General features: G+C 62.1%; 12 protein-coding genes across 12 annotated transcripts; 6 read left to right on the forward strand and 6 right to left on the reverse strand.

The window, feature by feature from the left end:
* Positions 1 to 60: 60 nt before the first annotated feature.
* On the reverse strand, positions 61 to 821 carry RHTO_00378 (programmed cell death protein 5; the record flags this gene model as incomplete). Its single annotated transcript, XM_016414062.1, has 5 exons — positions 61 to 105; positions 204 to 266; positions 328 to 455; positions 555 to 732; positions 792 to 821. 5 exons carry the CDS (start codon positions 819 to 821, stop codon positions 61 to 63), a joined length of 444 nt encoding a protein of 147 aa, XP_016277069.1.
* Positions 822 to 1,086: 265 nt separating this feature from the next.
* RHTO_00379 (RING finger domain protein) lies at positions 1,087 to 4,272 on the forward strand (the record flags this gene model as incomplete). The annotated part of the gene is made up of 4 exons (XM_016414063.1): positions 1,087 to 1,377; positions 1,438 to 1,512; positions 1,601 to 2,020; positions 2,083 to 4,272. The coding sequence occupies 4 exons, from the start codon at positions 1,087 to 1,089 to the stop codon at positions 4,270 to 4,272; spliced, it is 2,976 nt and encodes a 991-aa protein (XP_016277070.1).
* Positions 4,273 to 4,420: 148 nt separating this feature from the next.
* On the reverse strand, positions 4,421 to 5,343 carry RHTO_00380 (AN2-type zinc finger protein; the record flags this gene model as incomplete). The annotated part of the gene is made up of 3 exons (XM_016414064.1): positions 4,421 to 4,540; positions 4,604 to 4,690; positions 4,780 to 5,343. 3 exons carry the CDS (start codon positions 5,341 to 5,343, stop codon positions 4,421 to 4,423), a joined length of 771 nt encoding a protein of 256 aa, XP_016277071.1.
* Positions 5,344 to 5,638: 295 nt separating this feature from the next.
* Positions 5,639 to 7,922, forward strand: RHTO_00381 (cytochrome P450, family 4, subfamily F (leukotriene-B4 20-monooxygenase); the record flags this gene model as incomplete). The annotated part of the gene is made up of 10 exons (XM_016414065.1): positions 5,639 to 5,697; positions 5,760 to 5,979; positions 6,037 to 6,172; positions 6,230 to 6,327; positions 6,384 to 6,486; positions 6,610 to 6,927; positions 6,982 to 7,037; positions 7,095 to 7,289; positions 7,348 to 7,691; positions 7,748 to 7,922. 10 exons carry the CDS (start codon positions 5,639 to 5,641, stop codon positions 7,920 to 7,922), a joined length of 1,704 nt encoding a protein of 567 aa, XP_016277072.1.
* A 68-nt stretch (positions 7,923 to 7,990) lies between these two features.
* On the reverse strand, positions 7,991 to 9,588 carry RHTO_00382 (ribosomal RNA assembly protein; the record flags this gene model as incomplete). The annotated part of the gene is made up of 8 exons (XM_016414066.1): positions 7,991 to 8,125; positions 8,183 to 8,266; positions 8,325 to 8,576; positions 8,633 to 8,773; positions 8,828 to 8,953; positions 9,017 to 9,151; positions 9,221 to 9,292; positions 9,352 to 9,588. The coding sequence occupies 8 exons, from the start codon at positions 9,586 to 9,588 to the stop codon at positions 7,991 to 7,993; spliced, it is 1,182 nt and encodes a 393-aa protein (XP_016277073.1).
* A 285-nt stretch (positions 9,589 to 9,873) lies between these two features.
* On the reverse strand, positions 9,874 to 13,874 carry RHTO_00383 (nucleosome remodeling complex ATPase subunit (Snf2h); the record flags this gene model as incomplete). The annotated part of the gene is made up of 13 exons (XM_016414067.1): positions 9,874 to 10,114; positions 10,225 to 10,299; positions 10,359 to 10,471; positions 10,531 to 10,635; positions 10,691 to 10,770; positions 10,832 to 11,143; positions 11,204 to 11,310; positions 11,368 to 11,883; positions 11,941 to 12,346; positions 12,405 to 12,721; positions 12,777 to 12,937; positions 12,999 to 13,374; positions 13,429 to 13,874. 13 exons carry the CDS (start codon positions 13,872 to 13,874, stop codon positions 9,874 to 9,876), a joined length of 3,255 nt encoding a protein of 1,084 aa, XP_016277074.1.
* A 249-nt stretch (positions 13,875 to 14,123) lies between these two features.
* On the reverse strand, positions 14,124 to 16,760 carry RHTO_00384 (protein of heat shock protein Hsp70 family; the record flags this gene model as incomplete). The annotated part of the gene is made up of 7 exons (XM_016414068.1): positions 14,124 to 14,391; positions 14,458 to 14,542; positions 14,608 to 14,705; positions 14,772 to 16,169; positions 16,387 to 16,424; positions 16,493 to 16,504; positions 16,668 to 16,760. The coding sequence occupies 7 exons, from the start codon at positions 16,758 to 16,760 to the stop codon at positions 14,124 to 14,126; spliced, it is 1,992 nt and encodes a 663-aa protein (XP_016277075.1).
* A 907-nt stretch (positions 16,761 to 17,667) lies between these two features.
* Positions 17,668 to 20,245, forward strand: RHTO_00385 (methylmalonate-semialdehyde dehydrogenase; the record flags this gene model as incomplete). The annotated part of the gene is made up of 12 exons (XM_016414069.1): positions 17,668 to 18,098; positions 18,275 to 18,383; positions 18,461 to 18,593; positions 18,655 to 18,951; positions 19,010 to 19,114; positions 19,177 to 19,273; positions 19,340 to 19,516; positions 19,600 to 19,771; positions 19,839 to 19,848; positions 19,944 to 20,009; positions 20,073 to 20,110; positions 20,171 to 20,245. The coding sequence occupies 12 exons, from the start codon at positions 17,668 to 17,670 to the stop codon at positions 20,243 to 20,245; spliced, it is 1,710 nt and encodes a 569-aa protein (XP_016277076.1).
* A 264-nt stretch (positions 20,246 to 20,509) lies between these two features.
* Positions 20,510 to 21,383, reverse strand: RHTO_00386 (ankyrin repeat protein; the record flags this gene model as incomplete). The annotated part of the gene is made up of 3 exons (XM_016414070.1): positions 20,510 to 20,929; positions 20,992 to 21,218; positions 21,320 to 21,383. The coding sequence occupies 3 exons, from the start codon at positions 21,381 to 21,383 to the stop codon at positions 20,510 to 20,512; spliced, it is 711 nt and encodes a 236-aa protein (XP_016277077.1).
* Positions 21,384 to 21,511: 128 nt separating this feature from the next.
* On the forward strand, positions 21,512 to 23,360 carry RHTO_00387 (F-box domain, cyclin-like domain containing protein; the record flags this gene model as incomplete). The annotated part of the gene is made up of 7 exons (XM_016414071.1): positions 21,512 to 22,246; positions 22,307 to 22,480; positions 22,538 to 22,748; positions 22,812 to 22,852; positions 22,914 to 23,116; positions 23,178 to 23,253; positions 23,313 to 23,360. The coding sequence occupies 7 exons, from the start codon at positions 21,512 to 21,514 to the stop codon at positions 23,358 to 23,360; spliced, it is 1,488 nt and encodes a 495-aa protein (XP_016277078.1).
* Positions 23,361 to 23,708: 348 nt separating this feature from the next.
* On the forward strand, positions 23,709 to 26,123 carry RHTO_00388 (NADH dehydrogenase; the record flags this gene model as incomplete). Its single annotated transcript, XM_016414072.1, has 11 exons — positions 23,709 to 23,742; positions 23,816 to 24,291; positions 24,365 to 24,384; positions 24,441 to 24,610; positions 24,672 to 24,904; positions 24,963 to 25,040; positions 25,103 to 25,188; positions 25,246 to 25,386; positions 25,445 to 25,888; positions 25,950 to 26,042; positions 26,105 to 26,123. 11 exons carry the CDS (start codon positions 23,709 to 23,711, stop codon positions 26,121 to 26,123), a joined length of 1,794 nt encoding a protein of 597 aa, XP_016277079.1.
* Positions 26,124 to 26,506: 383 nt separating this feature from the next.
* Positions 26,507 to 27,235, forward strand: RHTO_00389 (uncharacterized protein; the record flags this gene model as incomplete). Its single annotated transcript, XM_016414073.1, has 1 exon — positions 26,507 to 27,235. The coding sequence occupies one exon, from the start codon at positions 26,507 to 26,509 to the stop codon at positions 27,233 to 27,235; it is 729 nt and encodes a 242-aa protein (XP_016277080.1).
* Between the last annotated feature and the right edge of the window lie 202 nt (positions 27,236 to 27,437).

Consider the following 27,437-nt stretch of genomic DNA (forward strand, 5'->3'; position numbering starts at 1 on the left):
TTGGCCGCTCGTTACGAGAGTTGCTGTATGGTACAAGCGCGAGTGAGTGCGCAGAAAGGGCTACCAGTCGTCGTCATCGTCGTCGAAGGCGGACTTCCGCGTGAACTGTTGCGAGAAGAAGACGAACGAGTGGCAGGCTTGTCAGGCTGGTGCAGAGGTGTTGCAGGCCTGGCGCTCCCTAAGCAATTGAAAATGGCACGCACCGTAATCTTGCTGCCCGACTTCTGGCCGCCCGCACCGCTCTGTCCCCGCTCCATCGCCTCGACCTGCGAACGGAGGAAAAGCTCAGGTACTGTCGAAGCACGAGAGCCGTCGAAGCAGGCCCACCTGGTCAAGTACGTCGATGAGCTGGTCCTCGCTGACCTTGCCGCGAATCTGGCCGCTCTGAGCCATCCGCATCAAGAGCTGCTCGATCGACTTTGCGCGCTCCGGCTTGACCAGCGCTATCCGCGAGACTGTACGGAGGTAGACGCCATCGTCAATGTTGTTCGCAAAGCACACGAGCGTCTGTTTGCAGGGTTTGCCGCCAAGTGATCGAGAAGAGGGGGACTCACGACGTTCCCTCGCTTCGGGGCTCAGGATCTGGCTCATCATGGTCCGCCGCATCTCGTCCTCCATCGCGACCCTCTGGGCGGCTTCCTCGCCGCCACCAGCACCTGCCGAAGGTCCGGCTCCTCCCGTCGAAGAGGGGGAGGCCCCACCGCCTGCTGCCTGGAGCTCTGCCATGCGTTTCTGTGGGTCGGTGATAATCGTGAGCGGTAACCTGGGACTTGGTGAGCAGCTCCACGTACCGCACGGATAGCCTCGAGGTCTGCGTCCATCGTGTGTGCCGAAGAAAGCGGGAGACGAAGTGATGAGAGGGGAGGTGGGAGGCGTGCTTGAGCAGGTTCAGGCGACGCAGCAGATGCTCGAATAGGGTCGCACAGGCTGTGAGAGCTAGTTCTGCGAGGTTCCGAGCGTCGTGGCAGATGGCGAGAGGCAGACGACTCAGTCGCTCATCTCCTCGACATCTTCACATCGCTTGCTCACCGCTTGAGAAGGCTTACTTGTGCTTGAGAGGGCCAGACAGGTTCTGTGTCACCGTCCATGCCACGCGCGGGCGACTCGCCCCCTTCCAAGAGACAGCGGACCGGCTCTCTTTCGCCCCACTCTCGTCGCGCATCCTACTCTCGGACGTCGCGCAGCCCAGAGGATACGCGGTCAAGGCGGCGGGATCCCTTGGAGGGCTTCGACGACGAGGCCGAGGAACCGGACGATGCCCGCGACCGGCGAGACTTGAGCGACGGCGAGAGGGGAGACGAGCCGGAGGACGGTCACAGCGAAGGAGAGGACGAGGAGGAGCTGTGTGCGATCTGTCTGTCGCCTATCGAGAACCGGGTGCGTGCCCTCGTCCAAGTCTGGACAGGTTTAACCAAGCTGACCTTCGTCCGCTTGCAGTCTGTCATCTTCCCCTGCCACCACGGCCAGTTCTGCTGGCAGTGCATTCGAGCGTGGACAGATCAGAGTCGAAAGGTGAGCTCAACTCTGCTCGCCGAGCGTTGTATCGCCAGCTGACGCTTTCCTCGGTTTCCCCTTCTCTCGACTCTGCCATTCGCCGCAGTGCCCCCTCTGCCTCGGCCCGATCGAGCACCTCATCCACAACATCCGCTCGTCGAAGGACTACCAGACGCACTACCTTCTCCCACTACACGCCATCGCCTCGACTTCTTCAGCGGCAGACGACCTCCTCCCTCCTCGAGGCGCTCGTCGACCTGCCGTTAATCCTACATTGCCTCGTCACGCCCTGTACGGTCGAAACCGCTACTCGTCCGCTGCCCGTCTCAACAACCTTGACGAGACGACATGGCGCGAGCGGGAAGAGGAGCGGGCTCTCGAGCGGCGCAGGTTCATCTACCGCGAGGGGCTGTACGCGAAGCATGTTGCGAGCAATCGCTACACCGGCTTCAAGCCTTTCACGCCGCAGACGTTCGCCAGCAACCCGGATCTCAAGGCTCGGGTCATCAAGTTCATCCGCCGCGAGGTGCGCAACACGTTCAGCTTGCTTCATCTGCCCGATGCAAAGCTGACCGATCAACCCCGCAGCTCCAAGTCTTCCCGGCTGTCGATGTCGCCTTCCTCACCACCTACCTCGTCTCCATCGCTTCTCAGCTCGACCTGCGTTCGGCAGCCGCCATTCGTCTCATCTCGGACTTCCTGTCTGAGCAGGATGCCCAGCATCTCGTACATGAGATTGTCACTTTCGCCCGCTCGCCGTTTACCTCGCTCGAAGGATACGACCGCTTCGTCCAATACGGCCGGCCGACGAGGGAAGTGCCAAAGGCACAGGAGCTCGAGGAGATGGTGCATGACCCGGAGGAGCTGAGTCGCCAGGCGCCTCGCTTCGAGGAGCATATGCGGAAGAGACGAGACGAGGAGGCGGAGCGGGAGAGGCGGAAACCGAGGCCGATTCCGCCCATGTCGGCGAGTCTGCCGCAGCGACCGAGCGAGGACGTCAGGCGGGCGAGCCAGGGCGACGCTTTCCGTGACCGAAGAGGTGATACCGGCTACGAGTCGCGACAGCCGTCGAGACGCCTCAGCGACCGTCCACCGTCTCCTCCCCCTCACGGCCGTCGAAGGTCTGGCGGGTACCGTCCGCGCTCTCCCTCGCCTATCCGTGAACCCGACTGGCGCGACCGAGACGAGCGGTATGTCGGCTCATACCATCTCTCCAGCTCGAGCCGGCGCGATCGTCCGGGACGAGGCAGATACGCCCCTCCTCTCGACCGTCGATACCGCGGCGACTACCGCCCGGCTCGCTCGCGGAGTCAAAGTCCGTCTCGGGACCGACGGCACCGTTCACCTTCGCCTGCAAGGCGGCGAGACCGAAGCGTCAGCCGATCGCGAAGCCGTTCTCGTCCACCGTCGCCCGCTCGTTCACGACGGTCACCTTCGCCGAGACGGTCGAGATCTCGTCCTCCCGCCAGCTCGAGACACTCCCGTTCACCCTCTCCGTCTCGCACGTACGCCTCGCGAGGACGCTCCCGCTCCGTCACGCCTTCTCGCCCAGCGAACGGTCGTGACCAGGAGACGCCTCCACCGCCAGTCGACCCCGAGCTTCGCGACGCCATCTCCCTTTCGGTCCCCGTACTCTCTGCGAACCCGACGCCGCGACCTGCCTCTCCGGCTCACAACCGGCCGCCCTCCGCGAAAGCCGATCCGGCACAGCAGCAGCCTCCGCAACGGCCGATGCTCAACATATTCGGAGCTGCGCGCCGGATCCTCGGGAACGGGCGTGTCGTCACGCTGTCGGAAGACGGCAAAGCCTCCTTACAGACGCACGCAACGGGTCGCAAGGACGGAGGGTTGGCCATCAGTGGGCGCGGTCGCAACAACGGCAAGGGAAGAGCGGTACGGCCGATCGAGCAGGAGCCGTACGACGCCGCTCCTGCGCATCGTCCCGCCTCGCCCGCCGCGAAGAACCTCCTTGCACGGCTCGGAGGCATTGCTCCGTCTCCTGCGCCGTCGTCTACGTCTGTCGCCTCGGCAAGCACCGCCGAACCATCCAGCCTGCAGGATTCGCTCCGAGCAAAGTTGCAGGCACGCCTCACCGCCGAGTATCGTCAGGCTCTCGCTTCAAAGAACAACGGTCCTTCGACCTCCTCCACTCTCGGCGCGAAAGGCAAGACGGATTTGCGGTCGATGTTGCAGCAGCGGCTACAGGCGGAGAAGGCGCTCGCCTACGAGGACCTCGTCCGCTCACGTGCCTCCGCTTCATTGGCCGCCGCCCGCGCCGCGTCGACGACCGCTCAGACAGACTCGCTCGCTTCTTTCGGCGCCGGGCTGCTAGGCGGCGGCTCCGACGCAGACGGCCAGACGACCTACAGCCAGGCGACACGCGACCTGCTCATGGCCCGTCTCGAGGAGGAGAAGCTGCTCGCCGCAGACGAGCTGGCGGGCGGGTTCGCACTCGACTTTGGCGACTCGTACGAGCTTGACTACGGCGACTACGGCGACACGACGCGCGCGCTTGCGCCCGAGCCGGAGCAGGCGAGTCCTCCAGCAGCGGAGGAATTGAAGCAGCCGAACAAGTCCGAATCGACTCTCAAGGCGGCACTCCTCGCCAAGCGCCAGGCTGCCGTCGAGGACGAGCTGAAGAAGAAGTCGGGCGAGCTGAAGGAGAAGCTGATGCGGCAGAAGCTGATGCAGGCGCGTGCGAAGGCGCAGGGAGGGAAGGCGGCCAATAGCGGAACAGCGGATGCCGACACCGGAGGAGGAATGGAAGGGGGAGCCTAGGACATCACAAGCGCAGAAAGAAGCTTTCTCGAGCTCGTCAGCAACCGCAACTCGCAACTGCCTTCTCTCGCAGAGACCCCGCGCCTTGCCTCTGGAGGAACAAGCTTTGCAGCCAGTGTACAGTACAACAACAATGAATGGACGCCGGTCATGGCCACAGGAAGCCCTTGTAGAGTTGGACGGTTCCGCCGTTCGCAACTTGCGCTGAGAGCGGTTCGGCGAGGGTGAGGCGGGTAGGCGGGTCGGACGGCAGGCCAAGGGAGAGGAGCTGCGACGCAAAGCCAGTCAGTTCAGCGCGCAAGGACATGCGTTGCAAGGCGCTAGAACGAACTTTAGATGGATCGGTCGTCGCGTTGTTGTCGTTCGTCACCTTGAAGAGGTCCGCAAAGAGGTCGAGCGCCTTGCCCGCAGTAATGATCTGTCCACAGCAATGAATTCAGTGACTGAATGACAAGCGGTTGCCTTCGCCCGTGCACGAAGAGGGTGAGAAGCAGGAGACAAACGCACCTTGCTGACCCATACCTCACGAACTTCTGGTTCCTTCGCCGCCTCCTTGGCACACTGTACCTTGAGAAAGAGTCGATCTGGCATCGGAACGTCCCCAGCTCGCTTGACGTGCTTGGGATCCGCCGGAACCGCTCGTCCCTTCAATCGCATAAGCTCGAGAGTCGGGTTAGGCTTCTTCGCGGGAGCTGAGGGCGTCGGAGGAGTAGACGTCGTCCCTGCCTTTCCCTTGGCGAAGGAAGCCTTCAACTTTGCCAGCGCAGCCTGCTGCCCCTCCTTCTTGACCCTGTCCTCCTCACTCGGCTCGACCGCTTCCCGCTTGTGCCGCTTCGGATCCGGCAGCAGGCTTCGGAATGAGGGCTGGTTGTCGGCACGCCGTGCATTCAGCTCGTCTGGCGACAGTGAGGATGTTGAGGGATCGCTCGGGCAGGCGTGGGAGGAAGGCGAAGCGTGTCGACCGCAGAACGACGCGGAGCAATGCGGACAGACAATGGGCAGGAAGTCGAACGCATTACACGATGGCAGCGAGCAGTGCGCGCCCAGCTCAGCGGGAGGAGCGGATGCCATGAGGAAGAGGGGCAGTTGATGAGGAGCTGGTGGGCGACGTGGGCACTCGAGGGCTTCTTGACTGGGTGCGAGGCTGTCACAGAGGCGCTGACTACCTGCACAACACGGCCACACCGGGCGCCACACCTCGCCCGGTGTGGCCCACCCCTTGTCTGCGCCGTCTTTGTCTCCTCCCCCTCGTTTCATCCAGTGCTCGCCTTCTTTGGGCCTTTCTTTCACGAGGCTGATGCCGACGCTTCTCCGAATCGTCCTTCTTGCTTCTATCTCTCACCCGCACTGACCAAGCTCCGCTGCGATGGACGCCGCCGCTTCGCTCGCTCGCTTTGCCCTTGAACACCCGCTTCGAACAGCTCTGTACGTTGTCCACACGACACCAGACTTGTTCTTCAGCGTCCCTCATCCACTTCTCGCTACAGCCTCGCACTGCCAGCCTTCCTGCTTGGCCTCCTCGTCAAGAACGCCTACAAAGTCTTCCTTGCGCCGCACTTCTCCTCCCTCCGTTCCGTTCCCGGCCCTCCTCCCGACCATCCGCTGTGGGGCAACCTGCAGAGCCTCATCGACGAAGAACCGGGAAAGGCACATGCAAGGTGGACAGAAGAGTTCGGAGGTGCCGTGCGGTATCGCGGCTTGCTGGGAGTGCGTACTTCTCGCTCGAGTCTTCCGGAAAGCTCGTCTGACGCAGTCGTTTTGCAGGGCGAACGCCTCATCCTTACAGACCCAGCAGCGCTCAATCACGTCCTGACCTCGCACACCTACGACTATGCCAAGCCGGACGACGTTCGAGGCGACCTCGCGATGGTACTGGGGAAGGGCCTGGTCTTTGCCGAAGGTATGTCGCGCGATGACTTGAGCTCCTATCATTCCTCTGAACGACCTCCTCTTGCAGGCGAGACGCACCGCCGTCAGCGCCGCCTCATGAACTCGGCTTTCGCTCCCTCGAACCTCAAGGCGATGACTGTGGGCTTCTTCGAGCACGCACATCAGGTGCGCTAGCGTCATCTTGTCTACAGCGAACACTCCCTGACATCGTGCTTCCGCAGTTGCGCGACATCTGGAAAGGCATGGTCGAGGCCGGGCAGGTCGACTCGAAGGCTTGGAAGAACGACGAAGCGGCCGACGCTTACCAGGCGGGCAAGCCAGACGGTGAAGCAGTCATCGAAGTGTCCGACTGGCTCACTCGCTTGACATTGGATGCGCTCGGCAAAGGCGCGCCCCTTTGCTTGCGACGACTTTCCGCACGAGGCTGACCTGGTTGCGCTTGAATAGCCGGGTTTGGCTACAACTTCCAGGCACTCTCGCTAAAGTCGGACGCCCTCGCACAGGCTTTCGCTTCCCTCTTCTCGCCCCGCGATGCACCGGGCAAGCCTCATCCTTCGCGGCTCCTCGTCAACAATGTCATCGGAGCCTGCCTGCACGCCCTTCCTATCCTCAAGCTCGCAGAGTACCTCCCCGACGAGCGGCTCAAGTCGATCAAGCAGGCGCTCAATACGCTCGAGGTCGAGAGTCGGAAGATCGTCCAGGCCAAGATGGAGAAGGCGGACCAGGAGGATGCGCTGCCCAAGAAGGACTTGCTCTCAATCTTGCGTGAGTCCGCGTCTTCGCTTGGACCTGGTCGAGGCGCTGACGCCCTTGCCGTAGTCTCGACGAAGGCGAAGGACACCATGTCTCCGGAGGAAGTGCGAGGACAGCTTACGGTGCGCTGCGCGGTTTTCACGCTCACCTCGTGACATCACTGACGGCTCCCGCTGCAGACCTTCCTCTTCGCCGGCCACGAGACAATCAGCAACAGTTTGAGCTGGGTGCTGTGGGAGTTCGCTTGCCACCCGGACAAGCAGGCCCGCCTGCGCGCCGAGGTGCGCGCTGCTCGCAAGCTCGCTCAGCGAGACGGTCGCGACGAGTTGAACAGCGACGAGCTAAGCGGTCTCGAGTACCTCGATGCTGTCACGGTGCGCCTCAAGTCTCCGGCCTTCCTAAGCACTTAAGCTGATCTTGGGTCCATTGCAGCGCGAGATCCTCCGCCTCGAACCTCCCCTCTCCTCAACCCCTCGCGTGGCTCAGAAGAACGATGTCATCCCGCTCTCGGTGCCCGTCAAGTCCGCGACCGACCCTTCGCAGACTATCGACCACATCGTCGTCCGCAAAGGCCAGTCAATCAGCATCGGCGTCTACGCAGCGAACCGCGACAAGAGTATCTTTGGCGACGATGCGGACGACTTCCGGCCGGAGCGATGGCTCGACGACGACAACAAGATTGAGACGAAGGTCGGCGGATGGAGCGGGTTGATGACCTTCCTCGCAGGCCCTCGCGCCTGCATCGGCTACAAGTTCGCCCTGCTCGAGTTCAAGGCGTGCGTGCACTCGCATTGACCGTAAACGATGGCCGCGCTGACTCTTCTCCCAACAGCGTCCTCTCTGTTCTCGTGGACTCCTTCGAGTTCGACCGACGAGACGCCGACATCCAGATCGAGCACCGCGCGCAAGTCATCACTCGTCCATTCGTCGTCAACGAGATGGAGCTTGGCACGCGCATGCCGCTCAAGATCAGGCTCGCCAAGGCGGACGAGACGGACGAGGTGTAGAATGCGAATATGGGATGCAGGTCGTTGCACAACAGGGTTACACCGCAAGCTAGCGAGGCCAAGGACGATCACTCCTCGCGTTTCCGCTTCTTCTTCTCCTTTGCGTCGCCCACCGCTCCAACCGCCGCTCGTGCTGGCGCCTCGTCGGGTGCCACGAACGTCTTCGCTCGCTCTTCTTGCCGAGCTGCGGTCGCCTCCGCTTGCTATGAGAGCGCGAGCGTCAGTAGTTGAAGGAAGGGGTCGACAGGAAGGCAACGCACCTTCGCCTTGCGCTTCTCCTCTTCCCGCTGCTGCTTCTCTCGCGGCTTGAGGAAGTACTCTCCGGACTCGAGTTGCAAGTCGATCTGCACAAGGAAAGGTGAGCGACTGTGCTGCAAAGGCAGACAAGCGAGAGAGACGCACCTTGCTGGGTTGTTGCGCGGGCGGGAACGGCGTGTAGGGCTTCTTCTCCTTCTTCTGCTTCTTGGCGGGCGGCTGAGCCTCCGCCGATGTCGACGCCTCGCCGTTGACGGGGATGCCGTTCGCGCCCGACCCTTCCGCCGCAGGAGGACCGCGCTTCTTCTCCCTCCGCCGGCGGAACTTGGGCAGGAAGCGGTCCCAGTTCTCGCTCGCCAACTTCGGGTCCTTTGCCAACTCGCGCTTGATCATCAGTTCCTGCGGGCGAACACGTGTCAGCTTCACTACAAGGGGAACCGCTAGAGGGAACGCACCTTGATGTGGTAGATCGGGTGGATGTTCTTCATGCAGTCGATGACGATCTTGCGAACCTCCTTCAAGCCCTTGTGTCCTCCCATCGCTGCCACAGTGTTGCCTTGCACGAGTACGTAGCACTGCGTGAGCAGCTCGATCGCCTGCAAGGAGAGTCAGGTCATAGAGAGGAAGAGAGTGCAACAAGGAGAACGCACCTTCAACGTCGATCCTCCGGGTCCGAGAATGCGCTGTCGTCGCTTGACGAATCGTTCCGTGTTGCGGATGATGTTGCCGATCTTGATAATGTCACAGTCCATGCCGTCTTCGAGGATTCGGACCGCCTGGCGTAGGTAAGGGTTCAGCGGTTGTTCTCCCGCCTCGTCACGATCAACTGGCGGGCTCACCTGGGGGAAAGGGACGGAGCGGGCGAGCAGCTTGATCATGTCGCGCGCCTTGAGGATGATATACGGGTCGTGGGTCTTCCTCGTCGTCTTGACCGTCATCGAACCCTCGACCAAGTCCAGCGTTGCCGCGATGCCCTGGAGCGATGCTTCTTTGTCAGCACACCGCTCTTTACGCAGATAAGAAAGCGAGGAATGCGGACGAACATGCTTCTCGAGTGCAGCCGTAACATGTCCCCAGATCTCGCGCAAGTAGGTCTCGCGGTACTTGGCGAAGAGCTGCACGGTCAGAAGGTCAGTTTGAAGCTCCTCGCGACCCAGACCGCCCGCGAACGCACCGTGGCGAAGCTGCTCTCCTCGAGGAGCGGCCCCCGCATCTCGCCCTCTGCCCACGGGTCGACCTTCCAGTGGTCGGTGCCCTCGACGTCCCACGGCTTGTCCTTCCTGTGCATCTGCTTCTTCGACTTGCCCTCGCGCTCGGCCTCGAGGCGGGCGAACTCCTCCGGGTCCTGGTCCTTGAGCTGGTCGAGCTTCTCCTTCTGCGCCGCCTTCTGAGCCGCGTTCTTGCGTGCCATGGCTGCGAATCTAGCTAGGCGTACACCGAGTAAGCCTGCAGCCTCAGCGTGGCGAGCGAGCGAGGGTGAGCATCTCAAGCACGGTCTGCTGTCTGCGCACCGCCTCCTCATCCAGCCACGGCTAAGTCCCAACTCGACTCGCTCGTACGGCCCTAAGAGCGTCACGTAAATCATGTCTAGTGCAGTGCAAAGCGCGACAAGCGGCACCGAAAAAATACCCCAAGACCCAAGCGGCGTTCCCTTCCGCTCCTCCGTTCCTTCCTTCAAACGTTGCGCTCCGCCGATTCACCAGACGTGACCCTCGGCGTGCGCCTTCTTCTCGATCTTCTCCTGCTCCTTCCTCCACGCAGCGTGTGCCTCGGGGTACTCGGCCCAGTACTCGACGCACGACGGGCAGTGGATCCAGTACGCCTGCTTGCGCTTGCCGTAGCCGAGGAGGAGGAACTCGGGGAGCACCTCGCCGACGACTTCGAGGTCGGTCGTCGGGAGATCGTCTTCGCAGAAGGCGGCGGGGCAGGTCTGGCAGCTGTCGTCGGTGAAAGAAGCGAAGAGGAGCGAGGGAACGGGTCAGCCATCGCATGCTTGGAGGCTTACGAGCGAGATCGTCGCAAGCGCGCACGGACGATCTAAACGCACCGGAAGAGAAGGCCGCCCGCAGCTTGCGTATTGCGGAGGCAGACCGAGCAAGTGTGCTGCTGGCAGTAGTATTGGCTGCAAGGGTCTCGTCAGCCTACTGCACGACGCTGTGATACAGTCAAGACGACACGCACACAACCGCCTTGAGGTCCTTTTTCGACATCCCCGAGCAGTCGCCGGCGTGGTAGGCGCGAGGGCAGCCCGAGCAGAGGTAGATCTCGCCTCCGTCTCCGCATGTGAGGCAGGCCTGCCATCGAGAGCATCAGCATCCAAAACCATGCGCAAGGAGTGACAGAGCCGACTCACGTCCTGGTGCTCGAACTTGCGCTTCGTCCGCTTCGCGTCGCCCAACTGCGCAGCGACCTTCGGATCAGACGTGAGCGTCTTGACCGCCTCCCAGGAGCCGTTTGACTGGTGAACAAGTCGTCAGTATGCGAATCAAGTCTGATCGGCGACGAAGACGCACGAGTGTCTCCCTCGCGACCGAGTGTCCGCCAATAACGACCGTCCTCGAGACATGCTCCCGCTTCTGCAAGTTCTGCCACTCTGCAGGGTTATGTGGTGTCAGCACGAGTCGTGAGCCGTGAAGAGGAGGCCGCGAACGTACCCTTTCGGATCTCATCGTTCGAGGCAGCATACAGCTTGCCCTCAAACTTGCGACTCGTCACCGCCTCCTTACCCTCCAGCAACGCCCGCTCAGCGTCCTCCTCCTCCTTTCGTCGCCGCTCCATCTCCTCCTCGCTGACCTGCTCGCCAAGGTCAATCTTGATCGACACCTCCTTGTCCTCGTCGCGTCGTCGACCGCGCTCGCACAGCTCGTCGAAACTTGCGACGCGGAAGGCGTCGAAGGCGTCGCCCGAGGCTGTGTCCCACTTGGCTGCGAGGGCACCGGTACCGCCCTTCAGGATGGCGGCGAGTTCTGCGAAAGCGAAATCCGTTAGTCTTGCGGGATTCGAGATCAAGTCCAGGTCAGGCGCACCTCCGCGCGTCATCCTCGGCGCGTCGTCCTCCGTCTGCGACGTCTCGTTGACCGCCTCGTCAGTCGGAGCATCCGAAACGTTGCGCATGCCGTCCATGATCTTCGCCCTGATCGAGGAGGGCCGTCAGTCCACGAATTTCTATGGAAGAGTAGTCAGGACGCACGAGAGATACAGCTTCTTGCGCAGACGAGTCATGGCCTGCTCCTCGACCGAACCCTGCGTGACGAGGCGGTAGACCTTGACCGTCTTGGTCTGGCCGATACGGTGAGCGCGGGCGATAGCCTGAATGTCCACCTGCGGATTCCAGTCCTGGTCGAAGAGGACGACGGTCGTGGCAGCTGTCAGGTTGATGCCGAGACCGCCGGCGCGAGTCGAGATGAGGTAGAGCTGGTAAGGCGATGCGGCTTGCTGGAAGAGGCGGATGTCGAGGGCGCGGCGAGGACGACTGGTGCTGCCGTCGAGGCGCGCGTACTTGTACGAACGCAAGGCGCAGAAGTCCTCGAGGATGTCGAGCATGCGGGTGTAGCCAGAGAAAACCAGAACTCGCTCGCCCTTCGGGATGACGTCTTTGAGCAGCTTGTCGAGCGCGACGAGCTTGGCGGAGGCAGCGACGAGGTGCTCGTCGATCGTGAGGTCGCCGTCGGGCTCGCTGTTCGGCAGGAGGTAGGGGTGGTCGCAGCTGTCGATGAAGCGCGGGTAAGCGCCATCCAGCAAGAGCAGACTCGGGAGGACGCACCACTTCCTGAGCTGCACGAGAAGGTTCATGAGCTTCTGATAGGACCCGCCTCCAGCCTCCGACTTCTTTGCGTCCTCAAGAGCTGACTGCGCTCGAGCGATCGCCTGCTTCGCTCCGTCCTCCGCCTCGTCGCCCATGATGATCACGTCGTCGTCCGCATCCGCCTCGCTACTCGCGCCGCTCTCGCTCTGACGACGCTCGAGCGCCTTTTGCAGCCTCGCAAGCCTTGCGACGGCCGGTCCGCGCTTCTTCCCTTCCGCCGTGAGGACCTGCTGCTTGGCGAGTTCGGCAGCGGCAGCGTCGAAAGTAGTCGAGTCGCCGAAGACTTCGCCGAGGGTCATCGTGTCGGAGCGCGACAGGATGCGGATGTACCAGAAGCGTTGGACGGGCGAGAGCGGAACGTAGACTGCGGCAGTAACAGATGAGTGCTGTGAGACTGGAAAAATCTGAGAAAAACTGCGTACGAGTCAACTCCTCGCGCGGCGGCACGCTCAGCTGCCCCTTGACGCCCTCCTTCGTTCGGCGGAGCATGATCAGCTCGAGCAGCTTTTGGCTCTTCGCGAGGAACGCCTGGTCGTAGAGTCCTTGCGAGAGGTTGAACGAGTCCTGGAACGGCTTGAGTGTGTGGTCGTTGAAGACTTTCGGGAAGAGGAAGTGGAGGAGAGCCCAGAGTTCGACGAGGTTATTCTGGAGAGGCGTGCCGGAGAGAATAAGGCGCATACGGGAAGGAATGTTTTGGAGAGCTTCGGCGGCATTCGAGGCGTGGTTCTTGATGCGGTGACTGTGGAGAACGGAGATGAGCTCGCAATCGAGACTGTCGCAACGACGGAACTCACCCTTCGTCAAGCACGACGACTGCCCACCGCTTCTTCCTAAACCAGATCGCCTCTGCCGTGTACGCCTCGTAGGTCGTGACGAGGAGATCGGGCTCCTTCTCCGCGACTTCCGACTTGAGGCGTTCACGCTCGCCAGCCGGTCCGTGGTAGCGGATCGCAGTCTGGGGGCGTGTGGTATCGTCAATTTTGCGTACGAGAGGAAGGACGACGCTGATCACGCACGAAGGACGGCAACCAGCGCGCGATCTCGCTCATCCACGACCCAAGAACCGACAAAGGGCAGACAAGGAGGTGCGGTCCTTTGTGCCCGTGCTGCTCACTCAGGTAGGCGAGGAGCGAGAGCGTCTGGAGCGTCTTGCCAAGACCCATCTCGTCGGCGAGGATGCCGTTCATGCCGTTCTCGGCGAGGTAGGCGAGGAAACTCAAGCCGGCGAGCTGGTAGTCCTTGAGGACGGGCTGTCCGTCTGCGATGGCGGTCGGCTGAGCAACGGGTCGATAAGGCGTGATGGGCTGCGGCGAAACGGAGGCGAGGAGCGAGGCGACGTAGTTGTTCTTTGCCTTCGGAAGCAAGGGAAGGAAGAGGTTCGAATTGGCGAGGCTGCGGGACGAGCGTGAGCCTCTTCGCGCGTAATGAAGGAGCACTCGGACGTACATGAAGTTGTCCATGCGCGCCTCGAACTGGTCCTTCGTACTCGAGAAGAACCACCCAGGCCCCTCCGCGATGACAACGGCCTCCTTGGCCTTTCCCTTGCCCTTGCGCTTCTTCGAGTCGGCAGGAGGAGACGAAAAGTGCAGCACCTCTACGTCGTCCGGGACGTGCGCGCGCTTCACCCTCTTCCCGCGACCAAGGGGAACCTCATCGCCGTCGTCAATCACGATCACGTCCCGCGGGCTCGCCTGCACGCTCGTCTCAGCCGTCTGCACTCCTTCGAATCCCTGTGACCCTTCCCCCGAGACCGGCGTCGCTGAGCCCGACTTGAGCGAGAGATCGTGCTGGAGATGGGCGTTGAGCGAGGAGAGCGAGTCGGTGCGTGCGAGGTGTTCGAGCGGGCGCTTGGCAGAGTTCGAAGAGCCAGCGAACGGTAGCGGGCTGTCCATTCTTAGGCAGCGAGAGGGAAGTGAGCGCAAGTCGAGGAGAGAGAGCAACTTCGCAGCGCGACGTGAGAGGGAAAGACGGCGAAGACGACTTGCAGGGCTTCCTCTCGAGCAAGCAGTAGAGAACGATGCGGGAAGCGTGATTTACGATGCGAAAGAGAGAGAGAGGGAAGAGTGGGAAACGAGGTTGCGACTACATCAAAACGAACTTCCTCCTTGATGCTTTTCTCCGACAGACTGCTCCATTCCCTCCTACAGCTCGTCGTGGTACCCACCGGACGACGACGACGACGAGTCACCACCCGCACCGCTCGAGTAGACCTTGGCCGTGATAGGCGCCACAGCAGCCTGAAGCTGCTCGCGCTGCTCGTCAAAGTCCTCGGCGGTAGCGGTCGCGCCCTCGCTGTCGACCCAGTCCTGCACCTTCTTGATCTCGGCCTCGACAGTCTTCTTGTCGGACGAGTCGAGCTTGCCGCCGAGTCCTTCAGAGTCGGACAGCTGGGCCTTGAGAGAGTAGGCGCTGCGGGACGTGCAAATACGCGGTCAGGACGGGCTGGGGAGCGACAGTACGTGCGGAATGACCCACAAGTTTTCGAGGGCGTTGCGAGACTCGACCTTCTTCTTCAAAAGCTCGTCCTCCTCGGCAAACTTCTCAGCGTCCTGGACCATGCCTGCGGTGGAGTCAAGCGTCAGCACTCCGACTCAAAGCGCGGCGACAGAAACGCGAGGTGCTCACGGTCAATCTCCTCCTGGGACAGGCGGCCCTTCTCGTTCGTGATCGTGACCGAGTTGGTCTTGCCGGTTCCCTTGTCGGCGGCCGAGACCTTCATGATGCTGTTGCGGTGTGCGAAAGGGCAAGTCAGTAGCGGCAGAACAGGAAGCTGGAGAGGCGAAACGCACCCAGAGGCGTCAATCTCAAAGGTGACCTCGATCTGGGGAACACCGCGGGGCGCGGGAGGGATGCCGGTGAGCTCAAACTTTCCGAGCTGGTGGTTGTCGCGGGTCATGGCGCGCTCGCCCTCAAAGACCTGGATGAGGACGGTCGGCTGGTTGTCGGCCGCGGTCGAAAAGATCTGCGACTTCTTGGTCGGGATGACCGTGTTGCGCGAGATGAGCTTGGTCATGACGCCGCCGGTGGTCTCGATACCGAGCGTGAGGGGGCACACGTCGATGAGGACGACGTCGCCGAGTCCTTCCTCGCCCGAGAGGATGCCGCCCTGGACGGCTGCGCCGTACGCGACGGCCTCGTCCGGGTTGATGCCCTTGGTGGGCTCCTTGCCGTTGAAGAACTCCTTGAGGAGCTCCTGGACCTTGGGGATGCGAGTCGATCCGCCGACGAGAACGATGTCGTCGACCTGCTCCTTCTTGAAGTTGGCGTCCTTGAGGACCTGCTCGACGGGCTTCATCGTCTTGCGGAAGAGGTCGAGGTTGAGCTCTTCGAACTTGGCGCGCGTGAGCGTCTCGGAGAGGTCCTCGCCCTGGAAGAACGACTCGATCTCGATCTTGGTCGACATCTGCGACGAGAGCGTGCGCTTGGCCTTCTCGACTTCGCGCTTGAGCTTGCCCATCGCGCGCAGGTCCTTGGTGACGTCCTGGCCGTCGTGCTTGCGCTTCCACTGCTTGACGAGGTGGTCGATCACGCGGTTGTCAAAGTCCTCTCCGCCGAGGTGGGTGTCACCGGCGGTGGCGAGGACCTCAAACACGCCGTCGTCGATCGAGAGGAGCGAGACGTCGAACGTGCCGCCGCCGAGGTCGTAGACGATGATGTTGCGCTCGCCGCCGGTCTTGTCGAGTCCGTACGCGATCGCGGCGGCCGTCGGCTCGTTGACGACGCGGAGGACGTTGAGGCCGGCGATCGTGCCGGCGTCCTTGGTGGCCTGGCGCTGGGCGTCGTTGAAGTAGGCCGGGACGGTGACGACGGCGTGCGTGACCTTGGTTCCAAGGTACGTCTCGGCCGTCTCCTTCATCTTGCCGAGGACCATGGCCGAGACCTCCTCGGGGGTGAACGTCTTGCTCTTGTCGCCGACCTTGACCTCGATCACGGGCTGCTTCATCGAGCCGGCCTTGACCTTGAACGGGTAGTGCGTCATGTCGCGCTGGACCTCCTTGTCGTCAAAGCGGCGTCCGATCAGGCGCTTGGCGTCAAAGATCGTGTTGGTCGGGTTCGAGGCGTACTGGTTCTTGGCGGCGTCGCCGATCAGGCGCTCGCCGGACGAGGGGGAGAAGGCGACGTAGGACGGGGTGATGCGGTTGCCCTGGTCGTTGGCGATGATCTCGACGCGACCATTGCGTTGGACACTGTGAGCGTGGGGCGCGCACGGGAAGAACGGGGGCGAGGTCAGCGCGTGTTCCTTCGAGAGACCCGCTCGTCGACAGGGTGCTCCGCCGCCATCTCGCCCAGCCGCTTCCGCTGCACCTCGCAGCCATCCGGGACTCCTTCACAGCGCGCTCCGCCGCTCCACCCGCAAGAATAACCCCTCTGAACGCCTCATCACGTCCGTCGCCTGAAACTCACCCGACGCAAGAGTAAGTCGTCCCCAAGTCGATACCGATCTGCGTGTGCGTGTCAGAGGATCAGCACGATGCTCGGGATACTTTCTGAACGGAGCGAAGGGACACACGACGGTGCCATACTGCGATGCGAGGGGTGCGAGGGTGTCGACGTGGAGGCGGTGAGCGGAGGGGGTGTCGAGTGTCGAGGAGCGCGTGCAGGGGTGCGTGGGTGGTGTAGAAAGTCACGAGGGAGTGTCAGCTCTGTCCTCGCGTGCGCAGGAGTGGGAACAGGCAGGGACGCACGTCTTCCTTCTGCGCGTGTGCGGGTGCGAGGGTGCAGAGGAGCGCGACGAGGGCGAGGAGGAGTGCTGCGAGTGCTGTGCGTTGCCGTGCCATGGCGTCCCTGGAGAGTAGCCTGTCCTGCAAGCCTTTCGAGCGGGAAGAGGGAGAGAGAGGGACACGAGGGAGGACAACGGGGCGACGAGGAGAACACGAGCGAACACCGCGACCTCTTACGACGACGCCACCGGGCTCAGCATGCTACTGCTGGAACGTACTCGATGCCACTCGCACGATGCACGCTGCCACCCACTCGAGCGCGCGCGACACACCACATCCCTCACCCGCTCCTCGCACTCGACACGACCCTGGCAACCTCGACACGCGCACGGCGACAGGTGGAAGGCTGGGCGGGGTTCTGTGGGATTCGTTCAGTGTGGCCATGCTGCTCCGGGTGCGCTTGCACGCCCCCGAGACGACACACAGCCGTCCTTGGCCTCGTCTCGACCTTCGCAACTCGCTCGAGTTCGTTCACAGCCATGGGCGGACTTCCTGCGGACGCCGAGACGCCGTAACGCCCTGATTGCTGTGACACGCTTGCTCACGACATAGCAGACGTCGTGCAGCGCCAGAACGCGCCCTTTCCTTGCTTGTTCCCTTTGCTCCCGTCCTCTTCCCTCTCGCGACGGTTCTCTCTAGCTGACTTGACAGTCTCTGCTTGTCGAGCACTCGCTTCTGCTTGTGGACATGAATCTGACGAGCAGACCTCGCCGGGAGGACTAGGCGGACTAACCCTCCTCCTCTCCCTCGCCTCCGCTTCCGCCCCTCCGGGACTCCGCTCTGCCTCTCCCTACAATACAGCCACTCGCTCTGTATGCGAGCCTGTGAAGCAGTTCAAGCGAGAGTGAAGACGAGTTGCGCTGTTCCCCCTTGAGTCGGGTCAGCCGTCTCCGAGCGGGGGAAGCGTCCGGCGGCAAGACGAGCACCTTGTCCCCTCTGCGCACTCACTGCCGAACTCGCTACGATGCTGTCCCACTCGCTGCGCACAACCGGCTCACTCGCGACACTCGCCACCCGGCGCACCCTCACCACCACCCCCGCCCGCCGCGCCCTCGCAGACCTCGAGGCACTCGCCGCAACCCACCCATGGAGCGGGACAGCGACAGACGGGCAGCGCGCAACGACACACTTGATTGGCGGGGAGTACACGACGGGCGACTCGACGCACTGGATCGACGTCCATGACCCCTCGACCCAGCGAGTCCTCACCCGTGTGCCCGAGTCGACGCCGCAGGTCCTCAAGCGTGCGGTGGACAAGGCCGAGGAGGCCTTCGACGAGTGGAAGGACTCGAGCATCCTCAAGCGACAGGCTGTCATGCTCAAGTCAGTCTGCGGGTCCTGTTCTGCGACGAGGACTTTACGGGACACTTCCTCCGGCGCCGACGGAAACGGTCGGTTCGCGAGTGGACGACGGCGAGGGCGTTGAGCTGGGTCACTGGGTGTTCATTGGAGGCTCAGAGACTGTCCTTACTCGTCCTGGTGACGGGAGATTGCCTCAACAGCCTCGTCTTCTCATGTGGGGGTCACAACGACTGACCGGCATCCCTCGTCCTCCTCGCAAAACGCAACAGGTTCCAATCCCTGATCCGCGAACACCACGACGAGATCGCGAGGTCCATCGTGCTCGAGCAGGGCAAGACGTTTGCGGATGCCAAGGGAGACGTTTTGCGCGGGTTGCAGGTTCGTTCGCGTTCGCCAGGCGTCGGACGCGTGCTGCTCGAGTAGCGGACTGACTCGTTGTGGATTCGAATGAACAGGTCGTCGAGAACGCATGCGGGATTCCCTCGCTGTTGCTCGCCGACAAGCTCGAAGTCTCGAAGGACATGGACACCTTTGTCCGCAAGGTCCCTCTCGGCGTCACCGCCGCCGTCTGCCCCTTCAACTTCCCCGGTGCGTCCCCTCGCTCCCACGTGCGCCATCTCAAGACGGAACTGACGCTCTCACGCTCCAGCCATGATCCCCCTCTGGGCAATGGGCATGTCCATCGCCTGCGGCAACTCTCTCATCCTCAAGCCCTCGGAGCGCGACCCAGGCGCAACCATGATCCTCGCCGAACTTCTCGAGCAAGCCGGACTACCCAAAGGCGTGCTGCAAGTCGTCCATGGGACGATCGCGCCGGTCAAGTTCATCTGTGAGGAGCCGAGGATCAAGGCGATTAGTTTTGTTGGAGGTGACAAGGCGGGTCAGTATATCTATGAGACGGGCAGCAAGAACGGCAAGAGGGTGCAGGCGAACCTTGGAGCAAAGAGTGCGTTCCAAAGTCCCTTTCGAACGAGGTGTGAGGCTGATTGAGGTTGTGGGAACAGACCACTGCATCTTGATGCCCGACGCGAACGCCAACTTTGCGCTCAACTCGATTGTAGGCGCGGCGTTCGGCGCAGCAGGCCAACGCTGCATGGCTCTCTCGACCCGTTCGTTTCGCCCTTTCTTCCCTCTCCTCTCACTCCGCAAGCTGATCAGTTTCGTTGCGCAGTCGTTGCGGTGGGCGAGTCGCAGACTTGGATTGACGGACTCGTTGAGCGCGCGAAGAAGCTCAAGGTCGGGAACGGTTTCGACCCCGAAACCGAAGTGTTCGTCCCCCTTCCCCTTGGCCTCCCTCCCTCCTCCTCCTCACCGACTCGGTTCGTGATGCACAGTGGCCCGCTCATCACCCCCGCGGCGAAAGAGCGCGTCGAGTCCCTCATCCAGTCCTGCGCAGACCAGGGCGGGAAGATCCTCCTCGACGGACGGGGCGCGAAGCCGAAGGGATACGAGAAGGGCAACTTTGTTGGACCAACTATCTTGGAAGCCACGACGGACATGGATTGCTACACGTGCGTTTTTCGGCTCTCTTCTTTGCGGCGGTGTCAGCCTCGCTAACTCGTTGCTTGTCGAACTTGAAACTGGCCCCGCACAGCCAAGAGATCTTCGGACCAGTTCTCACCATCGTCAAAGCCGACACGCTCGACGACGCCATCGCGTTGATCAACCGCAACCGGTACGGGAACGGCTCGAGCGTCTTTACCAACTCGGGCGCGACGGCGAGGAGGTTCGAGAAGGAGATCCAGGCGGGTCAGGTTGGCATCAACGTAGGTCGATATTTGCTCTTTGCGTTGGAAAGCGGGAGGATACTGACGAACTTCGGCGTCGTTGCAGGTCCCCATCCGTGAGTCTCGCTTCGGGGCAGAAGCGCTTCTCGATTGCGTCGACAAGCATTTGTCTGCTTGAACATGAGGTAAAAATCCCCCGCTCGTCCTGCAGCCGTCCCTCTCCCGATGTTCTCGTGGTCGGGCAACAAGGGCTCGGTTCTCGGCGGCGCGTCGCTCTGTGCGTCTCCACACATTTCTCTCGCTTCTCGAATCCTCAGCTGACAACGATCGTCTCGCACAGACGGCCCACGCGGCGTCGACTTCTGGACCCAGAACAAGGTATTCCCGTCCTTCCCCTTCCCAATTACCCGTAACTGACCTGGCTCGTGCGCCGCGCAGACCGTCACCTCCTACTGGCGCGCCGAAGACGCGATCGACACGCGCGCTACGACCGCGATGCCTACTCACCACTGAACGCACCATCAAAACGAAAGTCGGAAGAGTTGGAATTGGTGTCGTTCGCATTCTTGGTTTTTCTTAGCAGGCTTTCTCGTTCTCCTCTCCTCTTCGCACGTAGGATCCCTTCTTGTATTCGATATGATGCAGTGCCCCTCTGGTCCGGAGCGATGCGAGTCTCCGCGACGAAATAACCAGCGACTACCCAACAGCGACACCTCAGTCACGCTTCTCTCGTCGCATCGAGCCGTTCACGCGCAGGAAACACATCGCAATGCACGCTCATCGACCAATGTCGTCCCTGTCCTCACGCGACCGCTTCCCACCACCCGTCGGTCCCTGCGCCAGCTCATCCGCCGTCCTCTGCCTCGTCCGTCCCGCATCGCCCTGCTCCTCGTCCACCAACATCTGCTCCCCAATCGCTCGTCCAGTCTCAACTTGTCCGGCCACGGTCCGCTCCACCACCTCGCGCAACAACTCGTCCGTCTCGGCTTCGGTGATCTCGCCCCGCTCGGAACGCTCCATGATCCCTCGGACGGCGGACATGAGTTCGTTTGTTGGGGCGTCGAGGTCGGGCTGGGAAGAGGTGGAGGAGGCGAGGGCGGAGGAGGAGTCGGTGGAGGAGGAAGGGCCAGTCTCGCCGGTTAGGGTGCGGAGGTACAGAGCGATGTGGGGGTAGTCTTCTTGCAGTGATGCTGCGGGCTGAGGGGGAAATGACCAAAGGTCAGCAAAGGAGCGAGAGCAGGACAGCGAAACGAACGCACAGTCAAGCCCTCCTCGTTCTTCACCTTCGGGTCTCCTCCAAGCTCGACCACAAGCTTCGCCATCCCGACAGTCTCGACAACGAAGAGAGGCGTCTCGCCGTCGCTGTCGGTCAGGTTGATGTCGCCTCCCTTCTCGACGAGGTACCGCAGGATGTCGGACTGTCCCCAGCTCGCGGCCGCATGCAAGGGTGAGTACGAGTTCTCGTCGAGGGCGTTCGGCGAGGTTCCTGCGCGACGTACGAAGCCATCCCAAGTCAGCACAGGTGATCCTCGCCAAGCGCTGGCTGTTTAGAGATGAGGAGGAAGAGAGCGAGTGGCGCCAGCTCACCGGCCTCGACGAGCTGCTTGACCCGCTCAAAGTCGCCTGCTGCGGCTGTCCAGATGTTGGCCATTATCAGCGAGTCGATGTGAGCGTGGTGGTGCTGGTGACGAACTCGAGCTAATGAGAATCGCGGGTCTGTCAGCTGCCTCTCACTTTGACTCGCTCTTGGGCTGTTCTGCTGCGACACACACTGCCAGAATGAGCTACACAGCCGACCAGTCAAACGACGCCAGCCCCACGTTGCGCGCTCGCCGTTCCTACCCCTCCTCGTGCCAGCCCCCACCCGCCGACGCCTCTTACGCCCAGCTCGACACCAAGTTCGCCTTCCCTTTGCTCGACCTGCCCTCGGAGATCATCCTCGTCGTCATCGCCCACGTCGACGAGCGCAACCTGTCGCCGACCTTTCCCACCGGACCCTCCCCCGAACTCTTGAACCTCGCCTCGACGAACCGCAAGTTCAACGAGCTATGCCGGCCGCTCATCTGGCGCACAGTGCGGTACACACCTGCGACGCACTTCAGGCCGACCGAGTACCGCGAGATGAGGAGCCTGGCGACATTCTGGGACATCCTGCGGGAACGGGACAAAGCAGGAACGCCTCTCCCCGTCCTTGCTCTCTCGCTCGACGAGGTGTACTCGCACGACGGACCGCTCGGCGTCGAACACGAACTGGTTGCAGACGAGCAGGAGGTGGCTCTCGAGATCTTCGACTACCTCGCCCGGTCTACCCTCCAGGTCTTCTTCGGCAAAGAGTTCATGCTGTCCTTGGCAGGCGGACATCGCCTCCTCGACATCATCGCAGCCTCGCCGACACTGTCTGCAGTCCGGCTGAACCAGGTCTCATGCTGGCCGCCGTTGCTCAACCTGAACGAACGAATTAATCGACTCGCGAAAGTCAAGACGCTGCAGATCATGCACAGCGACCCTGGCTTTGTGCGCGGATCCTCGGTCTCTGCTCGCTCCGTCCATGCTGACGCTGTATATTGCGAGCAGTTCCAACTCGTTCACGTCACGCCCAATCTCGACTCGCTTCTGCTCTGGCCTAGCTCAAGGCGCGTCGCGATCTTCATGGACTCGATCAAGACGATGCTGCCTCAGCTGCGAAACCTCTCGCTCGACTCGGTGCACGGAGCGAGCGCGTTCCGGAAGCTCGCCGACGAGATCCTCGTGCGTGCGACCGTTGCAGTCTTGCGCTACATCAAGCTGAATGATGGTACTCCGCAGCGACTCTCCTATTCGGGCCTGACCCTCCCGCTCGAAGAGCTCTTCCTCGAAGGACCCCTCTCCAGCGTCGACTTCGCCATCCTCGTCTCCTCCCTTGCACACCTTCCCAACCTTCGCCGACTCGCGCTGTACCAGTGCCGCAACCCGACTCCTACGCTGTTCGACCAGCTCCACAAGGTCGTACCGCAGCTGAGGGCGCTCACGATCGTTGGTGCGCACCGCTTTCCCAGGTTCGTAGCGACTTTGACGAGACTGATGGCCTGTTTTTTACCAGCTGGCGACTGCCACGAGGGCGAAGAATGGCCCGAGGATCTCGTGCGTCGAGCCCTCTGCTCCTCCATCCAGCCCAGCTCACCCATCGTCACCCCGCTCGCAGGAAGCTTACCTCCCGTCCCTCTCGCGCTTCACCGATCTCCGCTTCTTCGCCTTCGACCGCCGCTCACCGACGCCTGTCGACCAAGCTGGTGAACCCGTCTACGCTGCACAGTCGCAGCTTGAGTTTGCGGCGCTGAGTCGCGTTGGAAAGGTCTGCTCGACGTTGACGGAGGCGGTCGCTATCGTTAGCGATGTAAGCGAGGGGTGCGTCCGCTTGCAAGCTCAGATGAGACGAGTGTATACTGACCTGGCCCCATGTCTGCAGAATGACGGGCTATTTCGCCCGTTACGAGCGGGAGAAGGGGCGGACGAGGATCAACCTTCGCCTCAAGACCGTCAACGTCTGTCCCGCTCTCTCTTCACTTCCTCCAGCCGTCTCTCACCTTTGCCATGGTCGCAGGATTTCCTCATTAGCTGGGAAAGATGGGTCCGGGTTGAGGAGGACTGATTCCGGGACTGGCCGTTCGCGATTGTGTGGGGCATGCGCGCCTGACACAGGCTGTAGGGTCCAGCACGTCCTGCCCGACAGACCATACAAGCAAGGCTACGAGATCTGATCCTCAACAGTCGCGTCGTCGGGCCCTTGGTCGGTTCTTCGCGAAATGACGGAGAGCAGCGGGAAAGAGGGCGGTTCACTGTCGCACTCGCGCCTTCGCGCGGCTCTTCCTCTTCTCCTGTGGACTCGACAGATCCTTCTGCGTCACTCCTTGCGCTGTCAAGCTCGCTCGAGAGAAAAAGTCTTCATCGACGTCGACCCCGCACAGCTTCACGCTCTCTCCGTCGCCCGTCCACAGCGATGCTCGCAGCGATGCCGTTCCAGCGGGTGCTTGGTGCGCCAGATCTCGCTCAATCTCCTTATCCAGCGCGCGAGCTGACCTCCCAGGCGCCGTTGTCGCGCGACAGCTTCCCAGCGCACTTTCATCACCGCTGTCAGTGCTGCCGCCTCGCCTGCCGGTGCCAGGGCCAGTCGGCGAGCGTTCGCACTCGCTGCGACTCAGCCTCGCCGTGCTGATGTCGCCAGCGCGACCGCTACCTCCAACCCACCGCCGTCCTCCCAGCTCTCGGCGACGCCTGCCTCCTCTGTTTCTGCGACCACGAGCAACGCCCCGCCCAAGGTCGCCTCGTCTTCGAGTTCGTCGGGCTCGTCAGCAGGCTCGCAGCCTCCCAAGAAGCCCAAGAACCGCATCCGCACCTTTGCCCGCACCGTTCTCGTCACCATCCTCGCCGGCGGAGGATATGTCGTCTGGAGGAGTTACGAGCAGAGGCACCCGGGCGAGCAGCTCCCTCACGACCCCAAGCTGCCGACCGTCGTCGTCCTCGGAAATGGCTGGGCGAGCACCGCGTTCCTCAAGGAGCTCGATAACTCCGGCTACAACGTCGTGAGTACCCGGTTCTCCTCGTGGAGGGTCGCCTGCCTGGCTAGAGTACGAAGGCTGACTGCTCGTGTTGCAGGTCGTCATCTCCCCCCGCAAGTGTGTCGACTGAACTCCCGCCAAACCCGGCGGAGACTGACCTTTCGCATCTTCAGCTACTTCCTTTTCACTCCCTTGCTTCCTTCCGTCACCGTCGGCACCCTCTCCGCACGATCCATCCTCGAGCCTACGCGCTTCTTGACGCGGCACTTGAAGCGCAAGACGGAGGTGTACGAGGGAGAGGTCTACGAGGTTGACCCGGAGAAGAAGACTGTGCGCTTCGTCGGTGAGTCGTTCCTCCTATCGTCACGCTGTCGCTCTTTGCTGAATGAGCTCGACTCGCGCAGACAACTCGGAGATCAAGGGCGAGGTTGACGGCACCGAGATCAGCTACGACTACCTCGTCTACGCCGTCGGCGCCGAGAACCAGACGTTCGGCATCAAGGGCGTCAAGGAGAATGCATGCTTCTTGAAGGAGGTCTGGGACGCCGAGAAGATCCGCACCCGCATCGTTGACTGCATCGAGGCGGCCAACTTTTCGGGCCAGACTCAGGAGGAGATTGACCGGCTGCTGTCGTTCGTGAGTCCTCGTCACCCCCGCGAAAGGATGAGAGCTGTACTGACTTCATCGTCATCAGGTCGTTGTTGGTGGTGGCCCGACCGGTGTCGAGTACGCTGGCGAGTTGCACGACTTCTTGATGGAGGATCTTGGCAACGTGCGTTTCCGTTTGTCTGCATGTCAAACTCTTCATCGTCCGCTCACAACGGTCGATCGCAGTGGTACCCCGACCTCGCGGACCGCATCAAGATCACCCTCATCGAGGCCCTTCCCAACGTCTTGCCCATGTTCTCCAAGCAGCTCATGTGCGTCCGATCACGTTCTCTATCAGTCGCACTGATCTGACAGACCTGCGTCCCCAGCGACTACACCATGTCGACCTTCCAGGAGAACAAGATCAACGTCCAGACGAAGACGATGGTCAAGGAGGTTCAGGAGAAGAAGCTCATCGCGCAGAACGAGAAGAAGGAGCTCGTTGAGTACCCTTACGGTCTCCTCGTCTGGTGCGTCATGTGTTCCCGTCCTCCCCGCGACTCAGCCTGACCACGTCGTCGCTCCCAGGGCCACCGGCAACACCGCTCGCCAGGTCACCAAGGACCTCATGAACCGCCTCTCGTCCACTCAGAACTCGCGCCGCGGTCTCCTCGTCGACGAGCACCTCCGTCTCCTCGGCTCCGACGGCATCTTCGCCCTCGGCGACTGCACCGCGACCAACTACGCCCCAACTGCCCAGGTCGCATCGCAGCAGGGTCGCTACCTCGCCAGGGTCTTCTCCAAGCTGCACAAGAAGGAGCTCCTCCTCAACGAGCTCGAGCAGGCTAAGCAAGTTGGCGCTGAGCCTGCCAAGCTCGACTCGCTCGCCAATGCCGTCATCCGCGCCAGCAATATCGCGCCGTTCCACTACTCGCACCAGGGCTCGCTCGCCTACATCGGATCGGACAAGGCTATCGCCGACTTGCCCGTCTTCCAGGGCAACCTCGCTGCCGCCGGTCTCGCGACCTACTAGTTCGTCCAGTCTGCACTCCTTGATTGCACCCTACGCCGCTGACCACGACTGTATCCACAGCTTCTGGCGATCTGCGTACATCTCGCAGCTCTTCTCCCTCCGCAACCGTCTCCTCGTCGGAACCGACTGGCTCAAGACCAAGGTTCTTGGCCGGTATGTCTACCTCGCCTCGCTGATCCTTTCCCCGCTCAAACTGACGCTCTTTCCTCCTGCAGCGACGTCTCTCGCGCATAAGCATATCATCTCGCCGACCGAAAAGAGACACACCTCGTCTCGCCCATCCGTCTTCGTCCCCTTCGTCTCTCGCGCGCCCTCATAGACCTGCCTCTTCCTACGTCCCGCCGTCCTCTCTATCGCCTATACGTGTCTTCTTAGCCTGCATATCCTTCGGCGAGGCGTGCGCGATAGAACGCCTGCGGAATGCAATCCTCACGGACTTTATCTCTTCGCTCGAGTCTCTCACCGTCCGGGTCTCTCGAGTCTACCGCGAGTCACAGTGAGACCTCTGCAAGCTATTCGAGCTGTCCAAAGCTTCGGCCCGCGACTTTTCGCAACTTCGACTTCATCTCCTCCGCCCCCTCCTCCTCCGCCTCCTCACGCCCTCACCTCGACCAGCTATGGCGCCAGCGACAGGACCACTCGCACGGATGGCGTCGGCGCCCGCAGGAGCCGCCCGCCTGTACCCGCGCAGGATCAACAAGCAGCTCGCCCGTGCTTCGCCTCGAGAGAAGCTCCAGCGGATCACGGAGCTGTACCACCTCGCGCCGACTTTCCTGCCCAACGACGACCCCCAGCAACTCTCCAAACACATCACTCAGACCCTCACACCCGTCAACGCGAGCCAGTGTCGACCACGGCCGCAGTACCTCCGCGACATCATTATCGCGCACGCCGACGTCGACAAGAAGCGGGTGCAGCTCGAGCTGGGTGGGCGAAAGACGACCAGCCTCACGTCGGTCGAGGTCAACTACCCGACCAACTTCTACGCGGCGCACAACATCTCGTCCGACGCCAAGTTCGACCCGAGGAAGTCGTTCTACAACTCGTACATCCTCGGACAGGAGCCGCCTCTCGCACGCAGGCTGAGGCAGGTCACGGATGCATTGCACGGGACAGTCGCTGGAGGCCGGGCAGGGCCCATCACGGTGGAGGAGCAGGGCGAGAAGGCGAAGCAGTGGAGGGACGGACTCGCCTCGGCTCGCCAGGCACTCGAGGAGGAGGAGCGGGCGATTGCGGCGGCAAAGGAGGCACAGCGGGAAGAGGCACGGCGGCAGGAGCGACTGCGGCAGGAGGAGGCAGAAGCGTTCGCAAAGGCTTTCGAGACGGAGGAACCGCAGCGCTCGTAGGGGAGGATCGCTGCAACGGGTCAATACGGACGGGCTTTTTGGGAGCATATGTCGTCTCAGTACGCCTGCAGACGATGCTGTTGTCGTTGGCGGAGTTCCGCGAGCCTGCGAAAGTTCCGGGTTAGCCTCTTCCACTCGTCTCGTTCGCTCCTTTGCTCTTGCGCTGCTTCGGCGGTTGTTTCCTGTGACTGTTCTGCCAACT

Source organism: Rhodotorula toruloides (assembly GCF_000320785.1).
Source record: "Rhodotorula toruloides NP11 unplaced genomic scaffold Scaffold1, whole genome shotgun sequence".
NCBI lineage: Eukaryota > Fungi > Basidiomycota > Microbotryomycetes > Sporidiobolales > Sporidiobolaceae > Rhodotorula > Rhodotorula toruloides.